The sequence below is a fragment of the Microtus oregoni genome, unplaced genomic scaffold (assembly GCF_018167655.1).
Source record: "Microtus oregoni isolate MIOR12 unplaced genomic scaffold, Mior012 000029F_ref0000214, whole genome shotgun sequence".
NCBI lineage: Eukaryota > Metazoa > Chordata > Mammalia > Rodentia > Cricetidae > Microtus > Microtus oregoni.
In genome coordinates, this window is record NW_024543088.1 from 4371792 (window position 1) to 4395491 (window position 23700).

A 23700-nucleotide genomic window follows, 5' to 3' on the forward strand; every position below is an offset into this window, starting at 1 on the left:
AACCACCCTAGGACAGTGGTTCTCAATCTGTGGGTTGAATGACCCTTTCACAGGGGTCACACATCAGATATCCTGAATATAAATATTTACATTATGATTCATAACAACAGCACAATTACAGTGAGGGAGTAGCACTGAGAATAATCTTATGGTTGGGGTCACCACAACATGAAGAGTTGTACTAAAGGAGAGTGGCATTAGGACGCCTGGGAACCACTGTCCTAGAGCTTGAGTTACAGGAGGTTGGGAGCCACCCAGTATCGGTGCTGAGAATCAGACCAAAGTGCTCCACCAGAGCAGCCAGTGCTCCTAACAGCCAAGCTGTGGCTCTGGACCCTGACCATGAGCCCCACTGGCCAGTGCAGTCAAACAACCAGCAACAGAAGACTCAACAGGAAACCAGAATTTTTAAAAACTTTAACAATTTATTAGTCTTATTTCCCAGTAAAATATCCACATAATGTCAGAAGAATGGAATGATATTCAGCTGACTACCTTTAATTAATTCCACATAAATAATCAGCATCTAAAAACCTCAGGGAATCATCAGATCAAGTAGAAATTGATTTTTCAAAGCAGGTATTGCTTTACTCTCGTCACTAATCCAGTCAGTGTCATGACCAGTAAGTTGTAGCGGTAAACAAAAGGTTTGCTGAGGCTTTTAAAGAGGCCCCAGGGAGCCAGCGGGGTCAGTCCAAGAAGAAGATGTTGTTGAACTGTGTGGCGCAGAGTTTTTTCACCTCTTCTGCAAAAGAACAGAAAACGGTGTATCAAGGAACACAGCTTCTCTCCTTAAAGGTTAGATGTTTAGTCAGGACATTCGGTTCTTTGGGGATACAGTTAGGAAATAAGTAAGTCTGCACTAATGTTGACTTTAAATTCCAAAAGCCTAAGCAATAACAAGATTAGCCAACAGGAAGGCAGCCTGGGAAACAACTAACAAACTCCTAAGCACACTAGAAATACCACTTCTAGGGGTCAGGAAGAAGCAGTGTGAGGAGTGCCTGAGACACCCACAGTCGGGGCATTAGAAGGGTGGCGCTCTGTAGAAGCGGATGGGGTGCACAGAAACTCTGGCTACAACTAGGGATGTACAGCAAGTGCTTCACAGAGACCATGGCCTCGACTCTACTCCACCCCCACTTCACTTGGAGCCCAGAGCCTTGAGTTTGCCAGGCAAACTCTGGACCAGAGCTACATGCCCACTCCTCTAAATTCCTGTTTTTATTTCAGGCCTGCACTAACTGATGCTTTTCAGTACACAAATATTAACACAAACACAGATATAAAATGTCTTAAGGTTGGGCATGGTGAGGCTGCCTGTAATCACGTTCTTTAGGAGAAAGGCCAGAGGATGGTTTTTCAGTTCATCTTCAGACTGGTCTACATAGTAACTTTCAGGCCAGACAGACAGGAGATCTTGTCTCAAAAAAATAAAACAAAAACCCCCAAACAAATAGGCAAAAGTAAAGATGTAAGCCCCTCAATTTCCTTTACAGTGTGCTTAATGGGCTATGTCCCCGAACCGTGCTGCTGCTAGTGCCATTCTACAGCTAAGCACCGGAGAGGCCCAACGCCACCCTTGCTTCAGGACAACATTCATTAAGACCACAAAGCAGCTGCTGGACACACTGTGCAAACAGCCAGACCCAGCCCATGTGCAAAGGGTGACAGCTGGAGGTAGCGTGTCAATCTGGCAGCCTGTTTAGAGAGACGTGTTCTCATCACAGACATATGAAAGGACAGCTGTACACAGTGTGCACAGCTGTGGGGCTGTGGGTGTTGATTTATTTTTCTTTCTTCTTCTTTTTTTTTTTTTTTTTTTGGTTTTTTGAAGAGTTTCTCTGTGTAGCCCTGGCTCCCATCCTGTAGACCAGAGTGGCCTTGAATATAGAGATCCGCCTGCCTCTGCCTCCCAAAAAGTGCTGGGATTAAAGGCGTGCACCACACTGCACGGCAAAAACAATTTTCTTTTAAGGCATTATTATGTTTAGGACTACATATTTATTTATTTGTGTGTGTGCATGCGCGTACGTGAACATGGCCATGTATGTGTGCGCCATGGCACACGTGTGGAGATCAGAGGACTACTTGTGTGTCTCGGGGATCAATCTCATGTCGTCAAGCTTGGCAGCATGTTCCTGCACCCACTAAGCCATTTCAGGCCCTATTTACTTTTTTGAGTCAGGGTCACCCGTAGCCCAGGCAGACCTCGAACTCACTATGTATCTGAAGATGATATTGAACTCCTGATCCTCCTGCCTCGTCCTCCTGAGAGCTGGAACTGCAGGTGTGAACCACCGTGTGCAGGTTCTATAATATTTCTCAGTACAGGGAAAAGATCATTTTGAAATATCAGTGGCATTAAAATTCCATTGAAATATCAAATCTTAGTTACCATTGACTTCAATCAGGTTTGCGTTTTTTTGATTCAGAATTACATACAGCTCCCGCTGGTCAGACTTCTTCCCAACAACCCAGTAATCGCTCATGGCTTTCACAATGATTTCTTCATCTTCATCTGCTCTGTAAGAGTTTCAGATGGGATAGTTTTATATACTCAGCTCTACTGTGGGGGAAAAAGAACTCAAGACAAGAAATGGCACTAAACTGTCTTCACAAACAGTCAAGAGTTATGTGTGAATGAAGGCAACTTCGTGTGATGTGGGAATAACATCCATGAGTGGGTTGAGCCTGAGCCCTTCCCAGGGGATCTGCGTCACTGGGAAGGCTGAGGCAGGGGGATCTTGAGTACTACCCAGGCTACAGAGTGAAATTTGTGTAAACAAACAAATAAAAAACAAATACAATTCCTTTCAAATCTATTCTCAGAAAGACAGCACCACTTTGAGAAGCGGCTGGAATCACCTGGTGAAGTCACTGTTGATGTCACCTAGAATCTTCATCAGCTCTGGATGGACGGACGTGAGCGACACACTGGGCGTTTTCCTCATGTGAATCGTGCTTTTCTCTGCTAAATTCATGTGGTTGAAGTAGATGAACTTAAACTGGGGTTCTTTCTCAGACCTGTCCAAACAAGACACCGCGGTGTAACAATCTGAAAGAATAATTACCCAACTGCACAGCCACAGTGTGAAACTTTCAAAGTGTCATGTGGCCTTGTCTCAGTAAACAAACAAAACCCAAAAGAATTTTGAACACAACATTCGTGAACTAAAACTGTATGGCAGGGCTGGCACGGTGACCCAGAAAGGAAAGGCACTCGCCACCAAGAAGACCTGAGTTGAAGCCAGGATGCACGTGATGGAAGAGGAGAACTGCCTCCTGAAGAGCACCCTCTGACCTAGACACACTGTATAAAGGTCTTGTGTTTTCCATGGCTGGGTGTTCAAGTCAAGGATCTCAGTGAGGGGGTCTGGAGAGATGCTCAGCAGATAAGAGGTCCTGAGTTTAATTCCCAGCAACCATATAGTGGCTCACACCCATCTATAATGGGATCTGATGCTCTCTTCTGGCCTACATATGTACATGGAGATAAAGCACCCATGTACATAAAATAAATAAACCTTTAATACAAATTTAAAAAATCTCAGCTGTAACCAATGCTTCATCCAATAATAATAACATATGATATCTAATATGATAAAAATTTTCCAGAGAGCTGGTCTACTTTAACAAAAATATTTTCCCTGCTATGTGATTTTTTTCTAAATGAAAGTATATCGTCCATGAAGTCTGACTTACTACCTGTTCTGTCACAGAAAGAACTGATCTCTGCTGGCCCCGACTTAGGAGACTAACATTTCGTTTATCTCCAGTGCTGGGAATGAATGTGTTCCATGTGAAGTAGTCACGGGACTGCAGCTCACTATGTAACTTTCCACTATCCCAGTGAGATCTGTCAAGCTGCATCAGCCTCTTCCACTGAAGATGAAACTCAAATGGGGAAATACCTTCTCCTTTCCTCGGGACATCACAGATAGGACGGAACAGCAGACACTGCTTCCTAGGCTCCAGGACACGCTGCAGCGCTAACACTGCTCACACCCGTCAGTGAAAGCCACTGCCACTTGACCTAAGCACTTAGTGTATGAGCGTAAACATGACACAGATACAAACCCGGATATTCTCTTGTTGATATTAAACTGCTCACAGATGTCAGATGCCAGCACTGTAAGCTGGGGCCCAACAATACTGTCCAATCTTCGGCAAAACTCCAGTGTCAGCTGCGTGGAGGCTGGCGGGAGTTTGAGAAACAGCACTCAGTGCTACAGTACGTTGTGTCCAACAGTTCCTACTCATTCTACAGTTCAATACTTGACAGTCTCCAGTGAAAAATCTACTGACCAACTGAATGAGATAAAGACAACTAGGGAACAAAACAATCAGATGCCCCTTCCTCCCAAACTGAACAGAAATAAAAAGAGTTGGTTACAGCTAACATGAAAAGGGAAGCCTCTTCACTATGAGGGAGGCTTTAGATACCTCAAGTAGTGGCAAACGCGCTGCCCACCCCAGAAATACCCAAGGTCAAGTATTATTTAACACACAGGACACAGCACTCAGAGTCACCGGCTGTTTGATTCATCTCAAACATACCTCATTTAATCCTGAGTCCTTAGAGGGCAGGCACCACTGCCACCCACCACAGTCAGTGAGCACAGAAAGGCACTGGTCCTACTGCTGGACTTTAAATGTAATAGGGATCAATGAAGGTGGCAGAGGTTCCAAATGGGGAGCAGTGATTAAAACAGCCTCTCCATGGCTTGTGACAACATATTGATCATTTAAGGACAGAACCCAGCAAACTGCAGAGATCTGACCCAGACAGGCTGCAAGCAGACCCACGAGGACACCTACCATCAATCATAAAGCACACAGCTGCGCTCATGGCCTGTGGGGAGACAAACCAGAGATTACAACTGGTACAGAGAGGCAGAATAAGGGCTGTAAGCAAATGTGGTGAGCTTGTCTTGATTTCAACAAACCAACTGTAGGAAGATACTGCTCTGTCAACCAGACAGTGCGGAGGCTCATATGAAGGGGGCTGGCTTGTTTGGTATGGTATGGTACTTATGCTATGGTGCGTGGCCTCATCAGTCAGGGACACAAAGGATTTAAAGATGAAGTGGCGTAATTTAAAATGCTCTCAAAACAAAACAGCACAATGGACAGACAAAAGGCTGGCATCTGAAGCTGAGCGTGGTGGTGCAAGCTTTAATCCTGGCACTCAGGAGTCAGGAGCAGCTGAATCTCTGAGTTCGAAGCCAACCTGGTCTATAGCGAGGGCTCCAGGACAACCAGGGCTACACAGAGAAACCCTACCTTAAAAATAAGACTTGGCATCTTATTAATTCAACTTTGATGGATGCCTCGGATTTCATTGTTCTAGTCTCTCTGTGTACACTTGACAATTTCCATTAAAAAAAAAATCAACTTAAAAGAGACTACATGTTGCTAAAATCTTGCCAAATAATTGCAGTTATGACATCAGCAAGTAACAACAACCAAGACCATAGGTAAAACTAAAATTGCCAGCCGGGCGATGGTGGCGCACGCCTTTAATCCCAGCACTCGGGAGGCAGAGGCAGGCGGATCTCTGTAAGTTCGAGATCAGCCTGGTCGACAGAGCTAGTTCCAGGACAGGCTCCAAAGCCACAGAGAAGAAACCCTGTCTCAAAAACCGCCCCCCCCTCAAAAAAAAACCCTAAAATTGCCAAGTGTAGTGGTACAGGCTTGTAATATTAGTACTCAGGAGATAAAGAGGAAAGAGGATCAGGAGTTCAAGGGCAGTCTCAGTTACACAGCAAATTCAAGGTCAGCCTGAGCTACCTGAGACCTGTCTCAAAAGAAACCAAACAGGAGCTGTAGAGATGGCTCATAGTGAGGCGCACGCACTGCCCTTGCACAGGACCTGAGCTTAGTTCCTAGCACCCAGGTTGGGCAGTTCACAAAACTCCAGACACAGGGGAATCTGGCAGCTCCAACCTCTAAAGGCAGCCGTACTCACGTGCACACACCACACACACACAGTGTTACACGGATAGTCTTTATAACTACAAATAAATTAAAATGAAGAGTTAAAACTGATGGCCTAAGGTCCCATCTGAAGATACTGGAAAAAAGGGGCACACTGAACCTGAAGCCAACAGAAGGAAGGAGTCGCAATAATCAAAGCAGTAGTGACCCCCAACAGGGAACAAGAGAGAAAACGCACAAAGCCAGCACTGGCTTCCAGGGAAAAAGACAACACAAGACTGCAAACCCTCTTCTCATACTGGAATAAAAAAAAATGACAGAGAAGAACTCCAGGTAAATCAGCAATCAAAAGGAGACATCACCATGGCTCTACAGGAAGAGGAGGAAAAAGCAACACATAAGTACCGTGAAAATGTGTATGCCAACAAGCTAACTAGCTTACTGGAATTCATAAATGGCCGAGGAAGACAGAAACTACTGAAACTCCCTCGAGAAGAAATGGAACAAGATAAGCTGACAACAAGAAATTCATAATTCAAAAGCTTACACGAAGTCAGGTGTGGTGGCACACACTTTAAATCCCAGCACTTGGGAGACAGAGGCAGGAGGATGTCTGTGAGTTCAAGGCCATTCCGGTCTATAGATGAGTTCCAGGACAGCCAGGACTACATTAAAATAAAAAAAAAAAAAAAACAAATACTCACACAAAAACACCCATGTACAGAGAGTTCTACTGGGAATTCCAGCAAACATTTAAAGAGTTAGCACCAATCTCTAAAGTCTTTCAAAAACAGACTTCTCAAATCATCCCATGATGGCACTACCCTCACACCTATACTAGACACAGGAATCTCAACAACAAAAAAAGCATCCTCTGGAATCAGCCTGACAGATGCAGGACTGGTGAGAAGGTCAACATGACCAATCCCTGATAAAGTTTTGGGCATGGTAGCCAGACAACTTCCCTAGAGGGCATCACTGCACACACTTCCTTCGTTACTGCAGAAATCGGGGCTGTGCTGTCTGAAGTGTGCCAGTCTGGTGATTCTTGATTGTGTGTACTGTGTATGTATGTGTGTGTGTGTGTGTGTGTACGTGTGTGTGTGTGTGCACCTGCATGAAGACCAGGGGAAGGAATCCATCATCTCTGCCCTGTTCCTTTGAAGCAGGGTCTTCTCCTAAACCTGGAGTTCATGGGGTTTTGTTGTCTCTCAACTAAACTGGCAGCTAGCAAGCCCCAGCAACCCTCCTTTCTCAGAACACCCCACTGCACTCCCCCCAGAGCTGGAGACACAGGTGCATGTGAGACCATGCTTGTTGTGGTGGTGCTGAGGTCAGCATTCAGGTCCTCACTCCTGTGCAGCAAGTGCTCTTAACCACTTCAGTCCTGGACTGACTTCCATCTATCTGCTCCATCACTGTTACAAGGTAACCTATAAACATAAAGGCCTTTCAGGGTTCTGTTTTTCCCATGAACTAATGACTTTAAATGTCACCCCAAAAAGCAGTTGATGTCCAAAGTGAAGATAGTCCTGGGAGCTCCTGAACTCCTGAGGCCACTGAACTGACCCTTGACTACACTAATGAATAAATTACATCCCCAAAAGGCTATTTAAAAAGATAAGGGCTCTACACAACACAAGTTAACATCGCACCTTAAACTGTATCTATAGACAGAGTCAAGAGGTGGAAAGCCAGTTAGTGTTGGCTCAGTGAGCGAACCCTTGTCTGTGAACACACCAGGATTCTAGTCTGGCAGACGACAGACTTTCCCCTACTCCAATTGCTGCCTTAAAGTAGGCCTCAGTACCGCTCTGGGTCAGACCTGCTGGGGTGGGTTCTAGGGTGTTCTCGCAGTTTACCCTCCTCAGGCCGCTGCCACACAGCTATGCAGTACACCAAGAGGATGTCAGGGTGCAGCGAGACTCTACTAAGTTTGTCTGTTTTCTGTTTCATTTGTGATCTACAGTGGGGCTGGGATGCTGCTCAGTGGTCGGGTCCTTGTCTAACGTACACGAGACCCTGGGTTTGCGACCTGGTACCAAAAAAACAAACATTATCATTGTCATCATCATCAACATCAATGCCTACACCAAAACCACTCCCTCTCACAACTTCAGACTGCTTGGGAGACACTGCATTGAAGCCAGGTGTCACACACGCCACACACGTGCTCTACTGAGCTACGCCCTGCAAGTCTTCCGCTGTCTCCACGGCCTCAATCGGCTCCTGCCCTGACTTCCCTGGATGATGGACTGGGATATAGACTTGTAAGCTAAAATAACCCTTCGTCCCCAATTTACTTCTGGTCATAGTGTTTTATGACAGCAATAAAAACCCTAACTAAGACACAAGGGCTTTGTGCATGCTACTTCCTCCCATGAGCATATCTCTTGGGAGATACCCAGGATGGGGCAACTTACCTTGACCCTTCTAATGAATTTCATCTTTTAAAAGCTATATTTTCAGTGGGTCTGGAGAGATGGCTCAGCAATTAAAAGTATTAGCTACTCTTGCAGTGTTGGAATTCAATTTCCAACACTCTTGGGTGGCCCACAGCTGCCTCTAACTCCAGCTCTAGGGGTTCTGGTATCCTACTATGGCCTCCACAGGTACCCTTGCATGTACACACACACACATGCATGCACGCGTGCACACACACACACACACACACACACACACACATGCACATATAAATAAGAAACTTTTTAAAATTAAAACCCTTTTAAAAATTGTATTTTCAGGGTAGAGAAATGGAGAGTTACTGTATAAAGGACAAAGAGTTCTTGAAAGAGATGCTGTTAACAGTGCATATTTTATCACAATAAAACAATATTTTTGAGACAGAGTCATACTGTGTAGCTCCGGCTAGCTTGGAACTCATTATGTAGACCAGGCTGGCCTCAAATTCAGAGATTCACCTGCCTCTGCCTTCCTAGTGCTGGGATCAAAGGCGTGCACCACCACACTCAGCCACAATAAAAAAAAAATTAAGTGATAGCTTTAATTAAATTGTGTTTACTATAATGTGGTTTTTTGTTTTGTTTTGCTTTTCGTCAGGGGGACAATACTCCCACTCTAAATGCTAAGATGACCTTGACCTTATGACCTTTCTGCCTGGGCCTCCTGAATGCTCTAGTTATAGTCCTGAGCCATTCCACTGGGTTGCCTGGGCCCTTTCATATCATCCTGCTTCACCTTAATGCACACAACTTCTCTAATCACTGCACACTGCCACTTTTATTTTACTGCCTGCACGAATGTTTGTGCACCACACGTGAACCTGGTGCCCACAGAGTCAGAGGACATTAGCCCCCTGGAGCTAGAGTTGCACACAGCTGTGAGATGCTGTATAACCTGGGTGCTGGGAGCCAAACTCAGGTCCTCTGCCAGAGTATCCAGGGCTCAAAGCCGCTGAGTCGCCTCTTCAGCTTTATGTATACTAATTTCTTAAAGTCCTCGTCTATCCCCAGAATCAGTTTTCCCCTTCTAGGGCTTGTAGGGTCTTTGGGGGTTTGGGATTTTTGTCATACTTAAGTGTAAGAGGACCCAAAGCTGCTGAGGGATGGCGGCTTTCTGTGTGGTACAGGACGAGAGAGGCGGCCATGCCATGGGATGGACTCCAGGGTGAGTCCGGCTTCTTGGCACACATGCTCACCCAGCCAGCTTGTCTCTCCTTCAGTACTGTCTTTTTTTTTTTTTTTTTTTTTTTTTTTTTTTTTTTTTTTTTTTTTGGTTTTTTTGAGACAGGGTTTCTCTGTGGCTTTGGAGCCTGTCCTGGCACTAGCTCTTGTAGACCAGGCTGGTCTCGAACCAGTACTGTCTTTTAAACAGACTCTGTCTCAGCCTGCTGCAGGTTCAGCTACAGCTGTGAGCAAGGACAGGAAGGGGAGGATCTACTAACAAAGGCAACAGCCCTACTTCTCTCTTTCCAAGCCCACTTCCCACACCTGGCTTATGCAGGCCATTGCTGAGCTGGGGGTTCTGTGTGCTCCGAAAACAGTGCTCACCTGCACCAGCCCAGACTGGAGCCTCCTCTCCTCTCAGAATTCTCTCAGGATTCTGGTTGTTGCTGTTTGTTTTTGTTTTTCAAAACCGGGTTCTCTCTGTAGTCCTGGCTGTTCTGAAACTCCTTCTGTAGACCAGGCTGGCCCCAAACTCACAGAGATCCACCTGCCTCTGCCTCCTGAGTGCTGGGATTTAAGGCACACACTACCACCTGGCTCAGACATTGCTTTTAATCTTTCTATTATCCAGACAATGACAGGAGTCCCTCAAACTGGTCATCCTTTTTCCCGTTTTCCTGTGTCATAAGTTTTAAGCCTTTGAATGAAAATGTATCTGTAGTTTCAGGTATGGAAGAAGATAGACCTGTGACCAGTTTTCTTTCTTGTACCACAACTGACTAGAGGGAGGAGAGAGAGAGGAGGATAGAGGAAGAGGGGATGGAAGGGGAGGGGAGGGAGGGGGAGAGAGAGGGAGAAAGGAGGCAGGGAGAAGCACTAACCAGGTGTGGCATACACCAGCAGTCCCAGTTACCAAGAGGCAGAAGTAAAGACTGCTTGAGTCGAGATGAAGACCAGACTGGGCAAACAATAAAGCCTCACTCCAAAGTGAAAAGAAAACTCAACCTAACATACACACATATTCTCACAAGGAAGTATCATAAAACAAAATACTGCCCTTACAATCAGTCAGCCTAAAGCTTTAGATTTCGGAGCAAAAGCAGAATTCATGGAGCACGGCCACAGCGAACAGATGGGAGGCATTTGTGCTCCGTGGGCACCACCTCTCACAGCCTTTGGTCTGTGGGCATTCGGGACTTTGGAAACTTGAATATACCACCTTAGCCAGAAATTCTTTCACTAGTAGCAAAATCGTCTAAAAGGACTGAAAGCAAACTTCCTACTGCAGAAGAGCACCCGTTTTGAGTTTTACAGAAATCAGAGTTTGCAACCCCTTTTCCAAGAAACATTTAAGAGGTGTAACGTGGTGCTGGTCTACACATGCAAAGGAGGTTTGCTTTAGTAGTCATCTGTAACACTGGAGGGAAAACAGTTGTTACCTTATAAACAATTAAATGGAGCTCTTCATAAGTGTCATCTGTATTTACAAAAATTTTGGGGAATCTGCATTTTGCTTCTGGATCATTAAGGTTCAAGGGTCCAGTAAGAAATCTTAAAAGTAAACACAGAGATGACTCAACTCAATGAGGTAAACTGTAAACACAACATAAATAGAACACATTCCTAGTCAAAGGCTATCAATGTGCTGTTGATGCTAGATGCCATTGGTAAACACCAAATCAGAATACAATAAAGGAACAGTTTCATGTCACTGGAGACAATAGAATTTCCTTTTTGTGTTATTGCTGGTAGGGCAATTCAATGCTCATGACTTTATCTTTACCAGAAGAGATAATGAAACCAAACAATGAAAGTCCTACCTTCCGTAGTGTTGAAGATTTCCTGGCATTTCTGGCCTTATTGGGGAATCCCTTCCTGCCAACTGCAATCACAAATGTTGAGAACAATTAGACTGTTTGCCTTTCACAGTGTGACAACAGTGATCCTACTTGCTAGCTGTCTCATGCCATTCTGCTATATCATTTTCCTGTATTCCTCTCCATCCAGAAAGAAAAGGAAACTACATTCTAAAATTGATGTGTGCACCCACAGAACTCTGCTGCTCTCAACCTTGGCCAGAGGTCTGTCTGCTTGTTTTTCAGTGATAATGGCTAATGCAGGGCCTTGATAACTAACTGGTCAAAGCTGGGTTTAAGTGACTGAGTGGTCAGTGGCAGAACAGGTCATCTATACCAGCCTTCCGCCACCTCCATCGAAGGCTCTCAGTCCTCAGAAGGGAGGGTGAAGAATGTGAGAGCTGGAAAATGGCAAGGAGGTCAGCATTAGTAACATAAATAATGAAGAACATGAAGCCAGGAGGAAATGATTTGGGGGTTCTGGGTGAAGCTGAAAAAGAAGCATTGGTGGTGGATATGATTAATATACATACTGTATGTATACAACATGCATGAAATATTGAGAGAAAATATAGTACAAATACTACGAAAATACATGAAGAACTAAGTTTAACCAGGACAGTGATAATGTCCATCTAAGCCTAAACCCCACAAACAAATCCAGTCTTTTACTAACTGAAATGTCCATGTGCGAAGGTTCTTATCTTTTCACACTACCCCATGGAGACTGCCTTCTTTCCATTCCTGCACATGGGAACTCAAAGTTACAGAAGTACAGGCTTGTCTGCAGTCAAAGTATCTGTCTCCATCCATGGCACCAAGTTTCCTCAAAGATCTGTACTTATCATGCTTTGATTTTGCTAAAAAAAAACCACTGTTTTGGGAGCTGGAGAGATGGCTCAGCAGTTAAGAGCACTGACTGTGCTTCCAGAGGACCTGGGTTTGAGTCTCAGCAGCCACATGGCAGCTCAGCCATCTGTAACTCTAGTCCCAGAGGACCCAATGTCCTCTTCTGGTCTCTTTAGGCACTGTAAGCACATGATATACAAACATATATGCCAGCAAAATTCCCATACATATAAAATTAAGCAAATTTTGAAAAACGTTTGGTGCTCTTCTGGTTTTAACAATATGTACTAGCTTGAATGTAATTGGCCCCCATAAGCTCATAGGGAGTGGCATTATTAGGAGGTGTAGCTTTGTTGGAGGTAAGTATGGCCTTGTTGGAGGAAGCGTGTTACTGTGGTGGTAGGCATTGAGGTCTCATATGCTCAAGCTACACCCAGTGTCTCAGTTCACTTTCTGTTAGCTGAGGATCAAAGACGTAGAATTCTCACCTCCTTCTCCAGCACTGTACCTGCCTGCATGCCGCCATGTCTCACCGTGATAATGGACTAAACCTCTGAACCTGTAAGCCACCCATACTTTCCTTTACAAGACTTGCCATGGTCATGGTATCTCTTCACAGCAATAGAAACCTTAACTAAGACAACATATCACCTCAGAATATTCCCAATGCATAGTATACCCAATGGTGAAAATGTGTAGCCCAATACTAATCTATGAGAGAAGCTCTCATAGTATAAGTTCATACTGCCGTGCTGCATTGTAGCCTTCCACATTACACACGTTCTTCAGTCATGTAATCATGGACTGGATAGAGTCTTCTGTTGTGACACCATGCTATCAGAAGTTGGCGAGCATCAGAAGTAGTTCCTTGGAGGATGTGCTTACAAGCAAGGCTTTGATATCTGGTAGAGTAGTCCTGGCTCTGCCACATCCTTGTTGGACAACTGTATTGTTTGAATCTAGGATGTCTCTCAATGATTGTGTGTTAAGGGACTGGTCCCTAGCTGGTAGTGCTACTGGCAGGTGACTGGACCTTGTGGATACCAAGCTCACTGATGGCAAAATCCATTGATGAATTCAAAGTTGAATGGACTATTTGAGATGGGTTCTTGTTGAAGGAAGTAGGTCAGCAGGCATACCCAAGATATATACCTAAGATATATCTATCCTTGGTTGTTCTCTCCCTGCTTCTCCACCCTGAGGCAGGCAGCCTCTGCCACATGCAAGCGGCCAACTTTTGAAACCGGAGACTGTGACAAATCAAGCTTTCCCCTTCTGAGCTGTTTTCCTCAGGTATCAGTGACGAGAAGCTAAGACATCTACCAGAGTGCTAATGTTCCCTAAGCCTGAGCAACCTCCTGTTAGAATAACCAACTCTTGAGATAGTTCTGGAGGCTCATGAGGGCATTTAGATGTATGTGTTGGACACCGGGAGCATCACTAGGGCACAGTGAGTACCCAACAACTGACGGAAAAGAGCTAAATTCTGGATAAGGCTCTCCTCAAATCTCTTCCAGTGTTTCCTTGAAGTGCTAAGGCTGTAACCCAGGGCCTTGTGTATGCAGGCAAGTACTCTGCTAATGAGCCACATGCCTCCCCTTGAGTTGATCAGAGAGGTTTTCCCATTGTTTCAAATCAAGGCCTTAAACACTGGAGAAAGATGGTGGATAGGGGTGAAAAAAGAGCTTGCAAATGAACAGAACAAGCAAAAATAACGACGTTATGGGCGTTGAACACTTCATTTCCAGCCTAAGAAACTATAAAAGAATACTTTGGGGAGAACACCGGCACTTAATGCTCCCTATGAAACGTTGGCAATGAAGTACCAACAGTGGCAAAGCAAGCCAGGCAGTTAGTCATCTATTCACAATGTAGATAAGACGCTGCAGACTCAGCCAGGGCTCTCACACATCCCTGGCACTTCAGAGTTCTTTAACCCTATCCAAGACCCAACTTTCTCGTTGTCCCATGAATCGCTCCACCTCCTGCCTTTGAATACAAGAGACCATAGAAAAGGTGACATGCATGGTTTCACATGTGACCGTGACCAACCAGTGCACAGCTAAATATTGCTGAGTTTCACATACCAACATAAAGCAGAGTCCTGTTGCCCATCTTAGCACCCATCTCCACCTCCCGTCTACCATGTATGTCTTCATCCATAGAATGCAATCATACCTCAGGTTCAATGTGCCTGGGAAACAGTGAGGTGGTGAGATATTTGTACAAAATCCTCATGTCGTCCTGTTCTAATCCACTCCTGAAACATCAGGAAAACACTGGGTTACAGTTTGGAATTAGTCTTCTGACTTCCCTGCCCTATAGTAAAGCTCGTTTTTGTCTTTACGTAATAGGAAGATGCTGAGCCAGGGATGGAGTTAAGACAGGAGAGGAACTACCTAGCATGCATGAAGATCTGGGATCCATCCCTAGCACTGCATGGGCATGCTGGTGCACATCTGTAATCCCAGCACTCAGGAAGTTAAGGCAGAAGGATCAGAGGTCATCCTTTGCTATTTAGAGTTCCAGGCTAGGCCACATTACACACTGCAGGAGACCTTGTCTCGAACAAAACAAAGACAAATAGATCCCTCTCCTCTGACCAGTAAGTTCAGGAAGGAGACACAAACCAAGGGCTGGCACTAGCACTGCATGCTGACCCACTGGCAGTTGCTGCTCCACAGTTCTGTATTTTAAATGAGACTAGAAACAACAAAAGCCTTTAATCCCAGCACTCAGAGAGGCAAAGGCAGGCAGATCCCTGTAAGTTTAAGATCTACGTGGTCTACAGAGTGAGGTCTAGGACACTCAGAGATACACAGAGAAACCCTGTCTCAAAAAACAAAAACAAACAAACAAAAAAGCACCCATGTAAAAAGCTAAGTGTGACAGTACATTCCTGCAATCCAAGTGCTGGGAGGTGGAGACAGGAGCATCCCAGGGTCACTGGCTGCCCAGCCTAATTTAATCAGGCAAAATGTCAATACACATAAATAAAATAAAGATAAATGTTTAAAAATGAAAGTAAATACTCTAGGGTCCCTACAGCAGAAACAGATGTTCTGTGCATAGATAGGAAGAGGGGTTCAAAACCTTTGGGGCTCGCATGGCAGCACCGACCCTCAGCAGTCTGGCAGGTACTGAAATTTCCAAACCAAACATGTGGATGGTTATAAGAGATATCTTTTGCAGAAGTAACTGAGATGATAAAGAGGAAGGACAAAGTAAAACCAAAATTGAGATACAACTTTCCTTCTGATATATACGTAAGCACTGGATTGAGGGCTGAGGCAGGAGGACCACAAGTTACACACTTGCTATGCAAGCCCGATGACCCGAGTTTGAGCCCCGGGCCCACGTAGGACTGGAAGGAGACCGGTTCCAGAGGCTGTCCTCTGATGTCCACATAGAACTGGAAGGAGACCGGTTCCATAGGCTGTCTTCTGACGTCCACATGCCTGTGCCCACACGTGCATCACACAGTAACAGTGAAATCCAGCAACAATTCATTTGTACACACATGGCATTTATACTCTATTAAACTGGTTCCTGTTTAATTGTGTGCAGCTTTCTGCTGTCTTTACTTCAATGCTAAGTGGCCTTTCATCTGTCACCCCAACTGTCTCTGGTGGAGACACTGATTTATTTGAGAACAGCTCCCTTCTCCCCGACCTCCCCCTTTTCCTCCCCTCTGCTTTTCTCCTTTGCTTCCACCTTTTTTTCCCACTTCTCATGTATGTTCGTGTATGACTCTACGTGTACGTAGGTGCACATGTGTAGGTGTGCACTGAGTGTATGCACTGACATAAGGACATCCACAGTTAATTCCAGGAGTCATCCGCTATGGCTCTTCTACTTTATTCACTGAGCTGGGTTCGCCCCTCAAACCGAGAGCTCACTAACATGGCTAAATTGGCTAGCTATCTGCATCTCTGCCACTCCACCCCCCTGACATTTATGTGGTTCTGAGGATCTGAACTCTGATCCTCATCCTTGCACAGAAAGGGATGAACACTGAGACATCTCCTCAGTTCTGGCTCTAGTTCTGGTTCCTCTGCTTGGTAATTGTAATTGTTTATTATCCTAGCTTTGTTCTAAATAATCCTTCTGATCTGACAATTCCTACCAAGACCTGTCCAGCTGTGACAGACAACCGCACCAATTGCTGCTGAGTTTATTACTCTGACCACATCTCTTACGGGCCAAGCCACAGGGCGTCACCTACCAGATGAGCTGGTCGTTGTAGAGGAATGCAGTATATTTGACTATACTTAGGCTTTCTTCCATTCTATTGATAAAGGACTGGATTTTCAAGTACGTCATTTTATCCAATGGAAAGAAGCTGATTCCTCCAAAAATATCAAGCAGGTCACATGACTGCAAATGCAGAGTCTGCAAATACTGTGGGGAAAATAAGACACAAGCTTAACAGCATACTCATATACTCAATACAGTGCTCCTCACTGGAAATAATCTCACGTTAGGCTGCCATGTATGGCAGTCACACTCTGATGAACAGCACAAGGACAAGTCCAACAAGTACTAAGTCAAGAGTAACTGGATTTAAAATCAACAGAAAAGCTGAAAGCCCACTGTTTACTTGGTATGTTTCATCTCTTAAGATTCAGCCCCTTAAGGATCCACACGATGGAGCCATGGACAGACACAGTGCCATTCTGAAGAATATTAGTCAGGACAACAGTTAACTCATAATAGGACAGCGATGAAGACAAGAACAGGGATTGAGACAGATGGCACCAGAGCGACTTAGTAAATTATCATTAGAGTGAGAAACACTTCAAGATGGCTCAGAGAATAAAACGCTTGCCACATAAGCATGAGAGTTGGCGTTCAGACCCTAGCATCCACAGAAAAAGTTAGGTGTGCACGATGGCTCCATGCAACCCCAGCTGAGGGGACAGAGACAGGGGACCCTGGAGCAAGCTGGCCAGTTAGATTTGCTGAAATAGTGACCTCTGGGAGAGACCTTGACTCAATGCATAAGCTGGAAGGCAGCTGAAAAAGATACCCAAGTCAACCCCAGGTTGCATGCACACAGTCACAGTAAGTTAACTAGACAATACAAAAGTAGGTACGAGAGATGTGGTGGCTTGAGTGAGAGGCCCCTCCACAGGCTCAGGTATGCGAATGCTAGGTCCTTAGTCCAAGGGCCATTCTGAGAAGGGCATCTGTCACTGGGTCAAATCCAGCCACTCTTTCTCTCTGCCTGCTGTTCATATAAACAGATGGAATCTCTCATCTACTGCTCCAGCCCCATGCCCGCCTGCCTGTGGTCATGGGCTCACCCTCAGTTAGAGACCTTCTTCTATAAACTGCCTTGGTCATGGTGTTTCTTCACAGCAATGGAACAGTAACTAAAACAAGAGGTATTTTAGGGAGAAAATAAGCTGAGAATTATTACTTGAACATAAACTGAATTTGACAGAGGTTGGGGCAAGTGAAGCAAAACCCAATGCACAATGAAAGAGATTGGGTAACTATTCGGAGATGTCATCACTCGGGACATTGACATTCATGTGACTGAATCTGTGTCACAGCTGTGTCAGGCAGTGTGAAGAGACACCATGACCATGGCAAGAAAAACGCTTAACTGGGGCTGGCTTACAGGGTCAGAGGTTAGTCTGTCATCCTGGCGGGAGCATGGCAGCACACAGGCAGACATGGTGCTGGAGAAGGAGCTCACAGTTTCTATATCTGGATCCACAGGCAGAAGGAACAGAGAGCCCCTTGGACTGGCTTGGGCTTTTGAAACCCTAGGGCCCTCCCCAGAAACCCACTTTCTCCAACAAGGCCACACCTCCCACAGGGCAGCTCACACCTATCTATAACTCCATTTCCAGGGGATGTCACACAAACATACATGCAGGCAAAACACTAATGCACTGTATATATCTTTAAAAATAAATTAAAAAACAAATGTGTCTGGCTCTATATTGCTCCATAAGCCCCCTCGTGTTGGGGATCAGCCAAGGTTCTTATCCAGACCAGCTAAGTGCTCAGCCACTGACTCACATACCAGCTGCACTGATGTCTCTCTCAGAACTTGTCTGCATATTATTAAAGTTATAAACATAATTCAGGACACTTACCCGATGGAAAAACTTCTCTAATCTTTCTTTTAGAAGCTTGACACCTCCATCTTCCATGGCTTTCTGAAATGTCCCATTAAAAAGCTAATGGTGGAAAACAGTGTGGAAAATAAAGTCAATGACCTGCGCTACTCGATCTCTCTGACCCCATAAATAAATTAAAAACTACAATAAAAACAATCAAACATTTTTAAAGATGGGAATGTAGCTAAATGGTAGTGCGCATTCCTGAGTTCAATCCTCAGTACTCCAAAAAAACAACTATTTTTAGAGCCAGACATAGCAGCATGCACCGGTAATCCTGGCACTCAGAATGCCGAGGCAAGATGACTGTGAGTTTGAGGTTGGTCTGGACTATGGAGAGAAAACTTGACTCAGCAAGCAAAGTACAACAAAACTGTTTGTAAACATTTCCCAAGTTTATCTTCAACACAGTGGACAGACCCTGATTTGAAAGAGAATGCCGGCCCAGTCAGATCCTGTATGTCCTTCGCCAGTGTCTAGCCAGATGAGTACAGATCTCACCCTTGTCAAAGAAAAGTCTCCTCGCAACAGAGACCACTACAGAAAACCACAACTGATCAAAATGCAGAAAAGAAGCGATCGTGTGGCACCCAGATCCAAGTGAACAACTACAACACAATCCTGCACCTAAGGCTCAGAGACCACAGAAGAACAGGAAGCAGAAATGCTGCATGAGCCAGAGGGCCAGGAAGACTGTGTGAGGTTGCATCTCCTAGAAATGTCAGAGAAGCTACACCCGTGAAATCTCATCAGTGTGGCTGCCCAAACAAGACCTGAACAAGGATGACACCAACAGCCATTCTAACACAGAAGGGAGAAACTTTATGGAAGGGACTTAACCTAGATTAAAAACTAACAACTAAGGAATGCTGAGAGCAGGAGAAATAGTCTTCCCCCACCAAAGGGTCATCCGATAGCCAGGTGGTCAGCTCTGAAACATATACATATAAGTAACATTACATGGACCAAGCAGGTTTTATGTGTGTGTGCATTCAGGTTATATATGTATGTAGTACACATATATACAAACATACAAACATATGATTAAGAGAAAGAGACCATGAGCGAATGGAGTGGGGGTTATGTGGAAGGGGCTGGAGGGAGGAAAGGAAAGGAGAAAATATTGTGATGATATTTTCATTTCAAAACACTAAAATAAAGAATTATTTTAGAACAGTATATTTATTTGTTCTTTCCCAGAGGGCAGTGCAGATGTGGAAGCCACACCTACCTTGTACATGCCGTAGCACTGCCGTAGCACTGAACTGTACACCTTGTCCTACAAACAAGAAAACAGCATCTCACTGGATCCGGGCACAGCAACAGAACAACTCTTGGCAAATCACATGATTATTAGAACTTGGTTCTACGGTAGTTGTATGCTGAAATAACAGGCATTCAAGTGCAAGTTTACAAACCAAGAAGCTGCTGTTTGAAGGGCTTCACACACAGATGACCAGTGGAAGGGATTAAGAAGACAGGGCACTTAAGTATTTTTAGAAGATTATGTTAAAGTAAGCAATAAACATAAAACTTTCCTATGACCCCCAAGAAGGCTCTTAGAAGCTACAGAGTTTAAAGGAAGTCACTCGACACATCTGGGAATAACCCTCCTAAAGGCACGGGGACAGAGACTGCACATTACCAACAGCTCCTCCTCTTGGTACTCCACAACGGGCTTGCCGTCTTTACTCTGCTTCTCGATGATAGGATTCCGAACAACCTATGAAGTTTGATAAGTAGAAATTATATAATGATACGATTGTATGTCTTAAACCTCCTCTTAAGTTTAAAAATCTGGGGCTGGGCAGTAGCTCAGTGGTAGAATGTTTGCCCAGCATATCCTTGGGGTCCAGCTCCAGCAATGGAATATAGACAACCAAGGGCCAGCAAGGTGGCTCAGCAGTTAAAGGCACTCGTTTACAAGGCTGGGGAAAGAGAGAGCAAACCCTCTCAAGCTGCCTTCTAACACATGTGCTAGGTCACACCTCCCCCGAAAAAGTAAATAAGTAAGTATAATAAAAACATTCAGATAAAGAATTGTGAGAGCCGGGAAGAATGGCACAAAGCTTGAGTTTGATCCCCAGCACCCATGGAAAAGCAGGGCATTCTTAGCACTCAAGAGGCAGAGGCAGGTGGATCTCTATGAGTTAGAGGCCAGCCTGGTCTACAAAGAAAGTTTCAAGCCAGCCAGGGCTACACAGTGAGATCCTGCCTCTAAATAAATAAACAAATGAATACATTATTAAGGAGAGGGATATGGTGGCACAATCCTAGCATTAGGGAGGCAGAGACAGACGGATTCCTGGAGCCTGCCAGCCAACTAGATTAGCACAGTTGGCAAGCCTCCAAGCTTTATAAGAGACCTTGCTCAGAAAAGCAGGTGGACTCCTGAGGAATAGCATCCAAGACTGATATGTACACCTAAAAGTACACACAGGCTCACGGGGAAGCAGTGGCACACGCCTTTAATCCCAGCACTTGGAGGCAGAGGCAGGCAGCTTTCTGTGAGTTCAAGGTCAGCCTGATCTATAAGAGTTCCAGGACAGCCAGGACTGTTAAAAAGAGAAACCCTGTCTCACCCTTCCCCCACAAAAAATGAATAAACACACATATGCCCACCACCACTCTACAAATACACAAAAATTATTGAATATGTTAGACCACTAGACACAACATTACTTTGGTTTGTTGGTGGTGTCTATTCCAGAGCCTGGCAAGGAACCTATGCCTGCTAGGCAAGGACCTACTAAAGAGCGCCATCTGTAGACAGAAAGTTTCTCATTATTATTATTATTTTATTACTATTAGAGACAGGGTTTCTCTGTGTAACCCTGCCTGTCTAGACCAGGTTGGCCCCCAACTCAGAGTTCTGTGAGCCTCTGTCTCCCGAGAGCTGGGATTAAACAGTCAGAACCAGAATAGAAATACTGATTTTTAAATTGCAACCAATTTTCCTGTGATTCCTAGGGATACAAATCCCCAGAACTTCACTATTACTGGATATGTAAATACCATGACCATCCAGAAATTTTCTTCTGGTTCATTGAAGAACTGTCTATTCTTCTGTGTGTGTAAAGATTTTGCAGGTTTCGATGGGCTGAAAGTCCTAGGGAGAAAAAGTTTTCAAAACATGGTTGGAACAGCTAGAGTAAGTCGAAAGAATTCACTAATCTCTACAAACAACAAACAAATCATGTAAAGTAATACCTCGTAAACTGTACAATTGCTTCACATAATCCAACATTTCTAATTTTTTCATTCTTTTCTACTTCATTTGGATGATAAAACAAAATTTTATTTTCTTCCTAAAGCAGGAAAAAACAGAACACAGCATTAATGTCAGCATTTATTCATCTTAACTCTTAAAGTGCTAAGTTTAACATCCACTTTTGCCATCATTGAGGCTAAAGACAAAACCTAAAAATGACTTTAGAAAACCCAGAATTCCTTTATCGTGGTTTTGTAAATACTGTCATCCCCCAGTCTCACAACTGTGGTATTCACCAAGTCACATTTCATCAGTAGTACAAGAAGAGGTTAATGAAAATCCCGGCTTTCTTTCAGCGAGCCACCAAGCCTCTCGAGGAAGGTACATGTATGCACGTGCGCAGGAATACAGATCGGCAAATTAAACCAAGACGGTTCAAGAACACTGGGACTGAAAGCCTCTAAATAGGACTGTGATTTATTTGCAACAAAACACAGATCAGGACATCCTTTGAGGAAGCCACCACCCTCAACTCGGAGCAAACAAAATCTCTTACTAATTTTTGGGGGGCGGGGGGGATTAACTTTCTGAGGCTCCTCCAAGTTTGTTTAGTTGGTTTGGATTCTTTTTTGTTTTTGTGTGTTTTTGTCCGTCCCTCCACCCCCACTTTGGGAGCCACCATCCACCCATCTGGTTCCACCTTTGCAATCGAAGACTTTCAAGAAGAGACGACAAGTTCAATTTTGATTGCCCAGAGTTGACTCAAAGAGAAAGACAGTCAAGCAGGGCGGAAGGATTAACCTGACGGACCTTCACTGACAGGACCGGCCCGCGATGTCAAGTGCCCGGCACATCCCACCCGGAGCCACAGCAGGCACGGAGCAATCTCGGTCTGGACAGAGGCGACCAGGAGGAGCCGCGTCCCGGCCGCGCCCTGCAGCTCCCGAGCACTGACAGCGGCCGCCGGTGCCCCGGCCCCTCCTCGCGCCCCGCAGCCCCGTCAGCGTACCTCTCCCTCGCGCGGCCCGAAGCGAGGGTTGTAGATGAAGAAGCTCAACAGCGCCGGCGGGAACTGCTTTTCCTGGGCCGCCCAAGTCCCCGTCCCGGCCGCCGCCGCAGCCATCCCCGCCCGGCCCCCACTTCGGGAGCCTCCCCTCCGCCCGCTCAGAGACAGCAGCCTCAGGGAACGCCGCACTTCCGCCTCCCTAGCCGTCGGCCCGGAAGAGGTCGCTACTGACCCAGAAGAAGAACCTGCAGCGCCCGGTCCTTTTCTGGTACGTCCGGGTAGACCCGCTTCCCGCGTATTTCATGGGCTGTGGTGTATTTTGTTTTATTTTATTGGCTCTTGGATAGCTCTCATATAAAAAGGGCGAAGACCATGAATTTCAAGAGAAATGCAACAATGAATGGTTTGGATAGTTTTGTTTGGTTGTTTTTCTAGACAGGGTTTCACTATGTAGCCATGACTGACCTGGGAATGACTCTGTAGACCAGGCTGGCCTCGAACTCACAGAGTTCCTCCTGCCTCTGCCTCTTGAGTGCTGGCATTAAAAGGCGTATGCCACGGATACGGTATTTTCGAAGTGTGAAGAAGGGTTTAGCGGGACACATGCATGTGTCTTAAAGCTTGACCCAATTACATCTGTTATTATTATTATTATTTTTGACATCTATTTTTTACTACAGGGAGAACAACTTGTTGAAGTCACTTCCCCTTCAGCACCTACACTGGGTGTGGTAGTGCGTGCAAGTAATTCCAGCACTGGTGAGGTGGAGGTGGGATCAGAGGTTCAAGGTCATCCTCAAATATATAGAACCTCTTCTTATATTGTAGAACTTTAAGACAATTCTGAAGCCATTTCTGACAACTCTCAGTACTTCCCCTCCTCCCCTGGGAACCAAGGACATAGCAGCTATGCGTGCACATACTGAGATGTTGGGAACTTTCCATCTCCCTGAATAGGGGCATGATAACCCTTAGGTGTTGACTCGGTTACTGATGTTTTTTTTTTAATTTATTTACTTATTAAGGATTTCTGCCTCCTCCCCGCAACCGCTTCCCATTTCCCTCCCCCTCCCCCGGT

At 45.1% G+C, this 23700-nt stretch overlaps 1 protein-coding gene across 1 annotated transcript; it reads right to left on the bottom strand.

The window, feature by feature from the left end:
* Positions 1-405: 405 nt before the first annotated feature.
* On the bottom strand, positions 406-22812 carry Ccz1 (CCZ1 homolog, vacuolar protein trafficking and biogenesis associated). Its single transcript, XM_041678362.1, has 15 exons — positions 22626-22812; positions 21616-21713; positions 21421-21514; positions 20051-20128; positions 19637-19684; positions 18382-18465; positions 16497-16672; positions 14450-14531; positions 11387-11448; positions 11006-11117; positions 4822-4855; positions 4081-4198; positions 2869-3027; positions 2399-2526; positions 406-745 (listed from the first exon to the last, which is right to left on the bottom strand). The coding sequence occupies exons 1-15, from the start codon at positions 22737-22739 to the stop codon at positions 690-692; spliced, it is 1443 nt and encodes a 480-aa protein (XP_041534296.1). The 5' UTR covers positions 22740-22812; the 3' UTR covers positions 406-689.
* Positions 22813-23700: the final 888 nt, after the last annotated feature.

Excerpts from the sequence above, each read along its gene's own strand:
- Ccz1 (XM_041678362.1), bottom strand. The coding sequence starts at position 22,739 with ATGGCTGCGGCGGCGGCCGGGACGGGGACTTGGGCGGCCCAGGAAAAG. Across the intron at positions 14,532-16,496 it reads TACAACGACCAGCTCATCTG|GAGTGGATTAGAACAGGACG; the intron begins GTAGGTGACGCC and ends CTGATGTTTCAG. Across the intron at positions 746-2,398 it reads AAACCTGATTGAAGTCAATG|AAGAGGTGAAAAAACTCTGC; the intron begins GTAACTAAGATT and ends GTTCTTTTGCAG.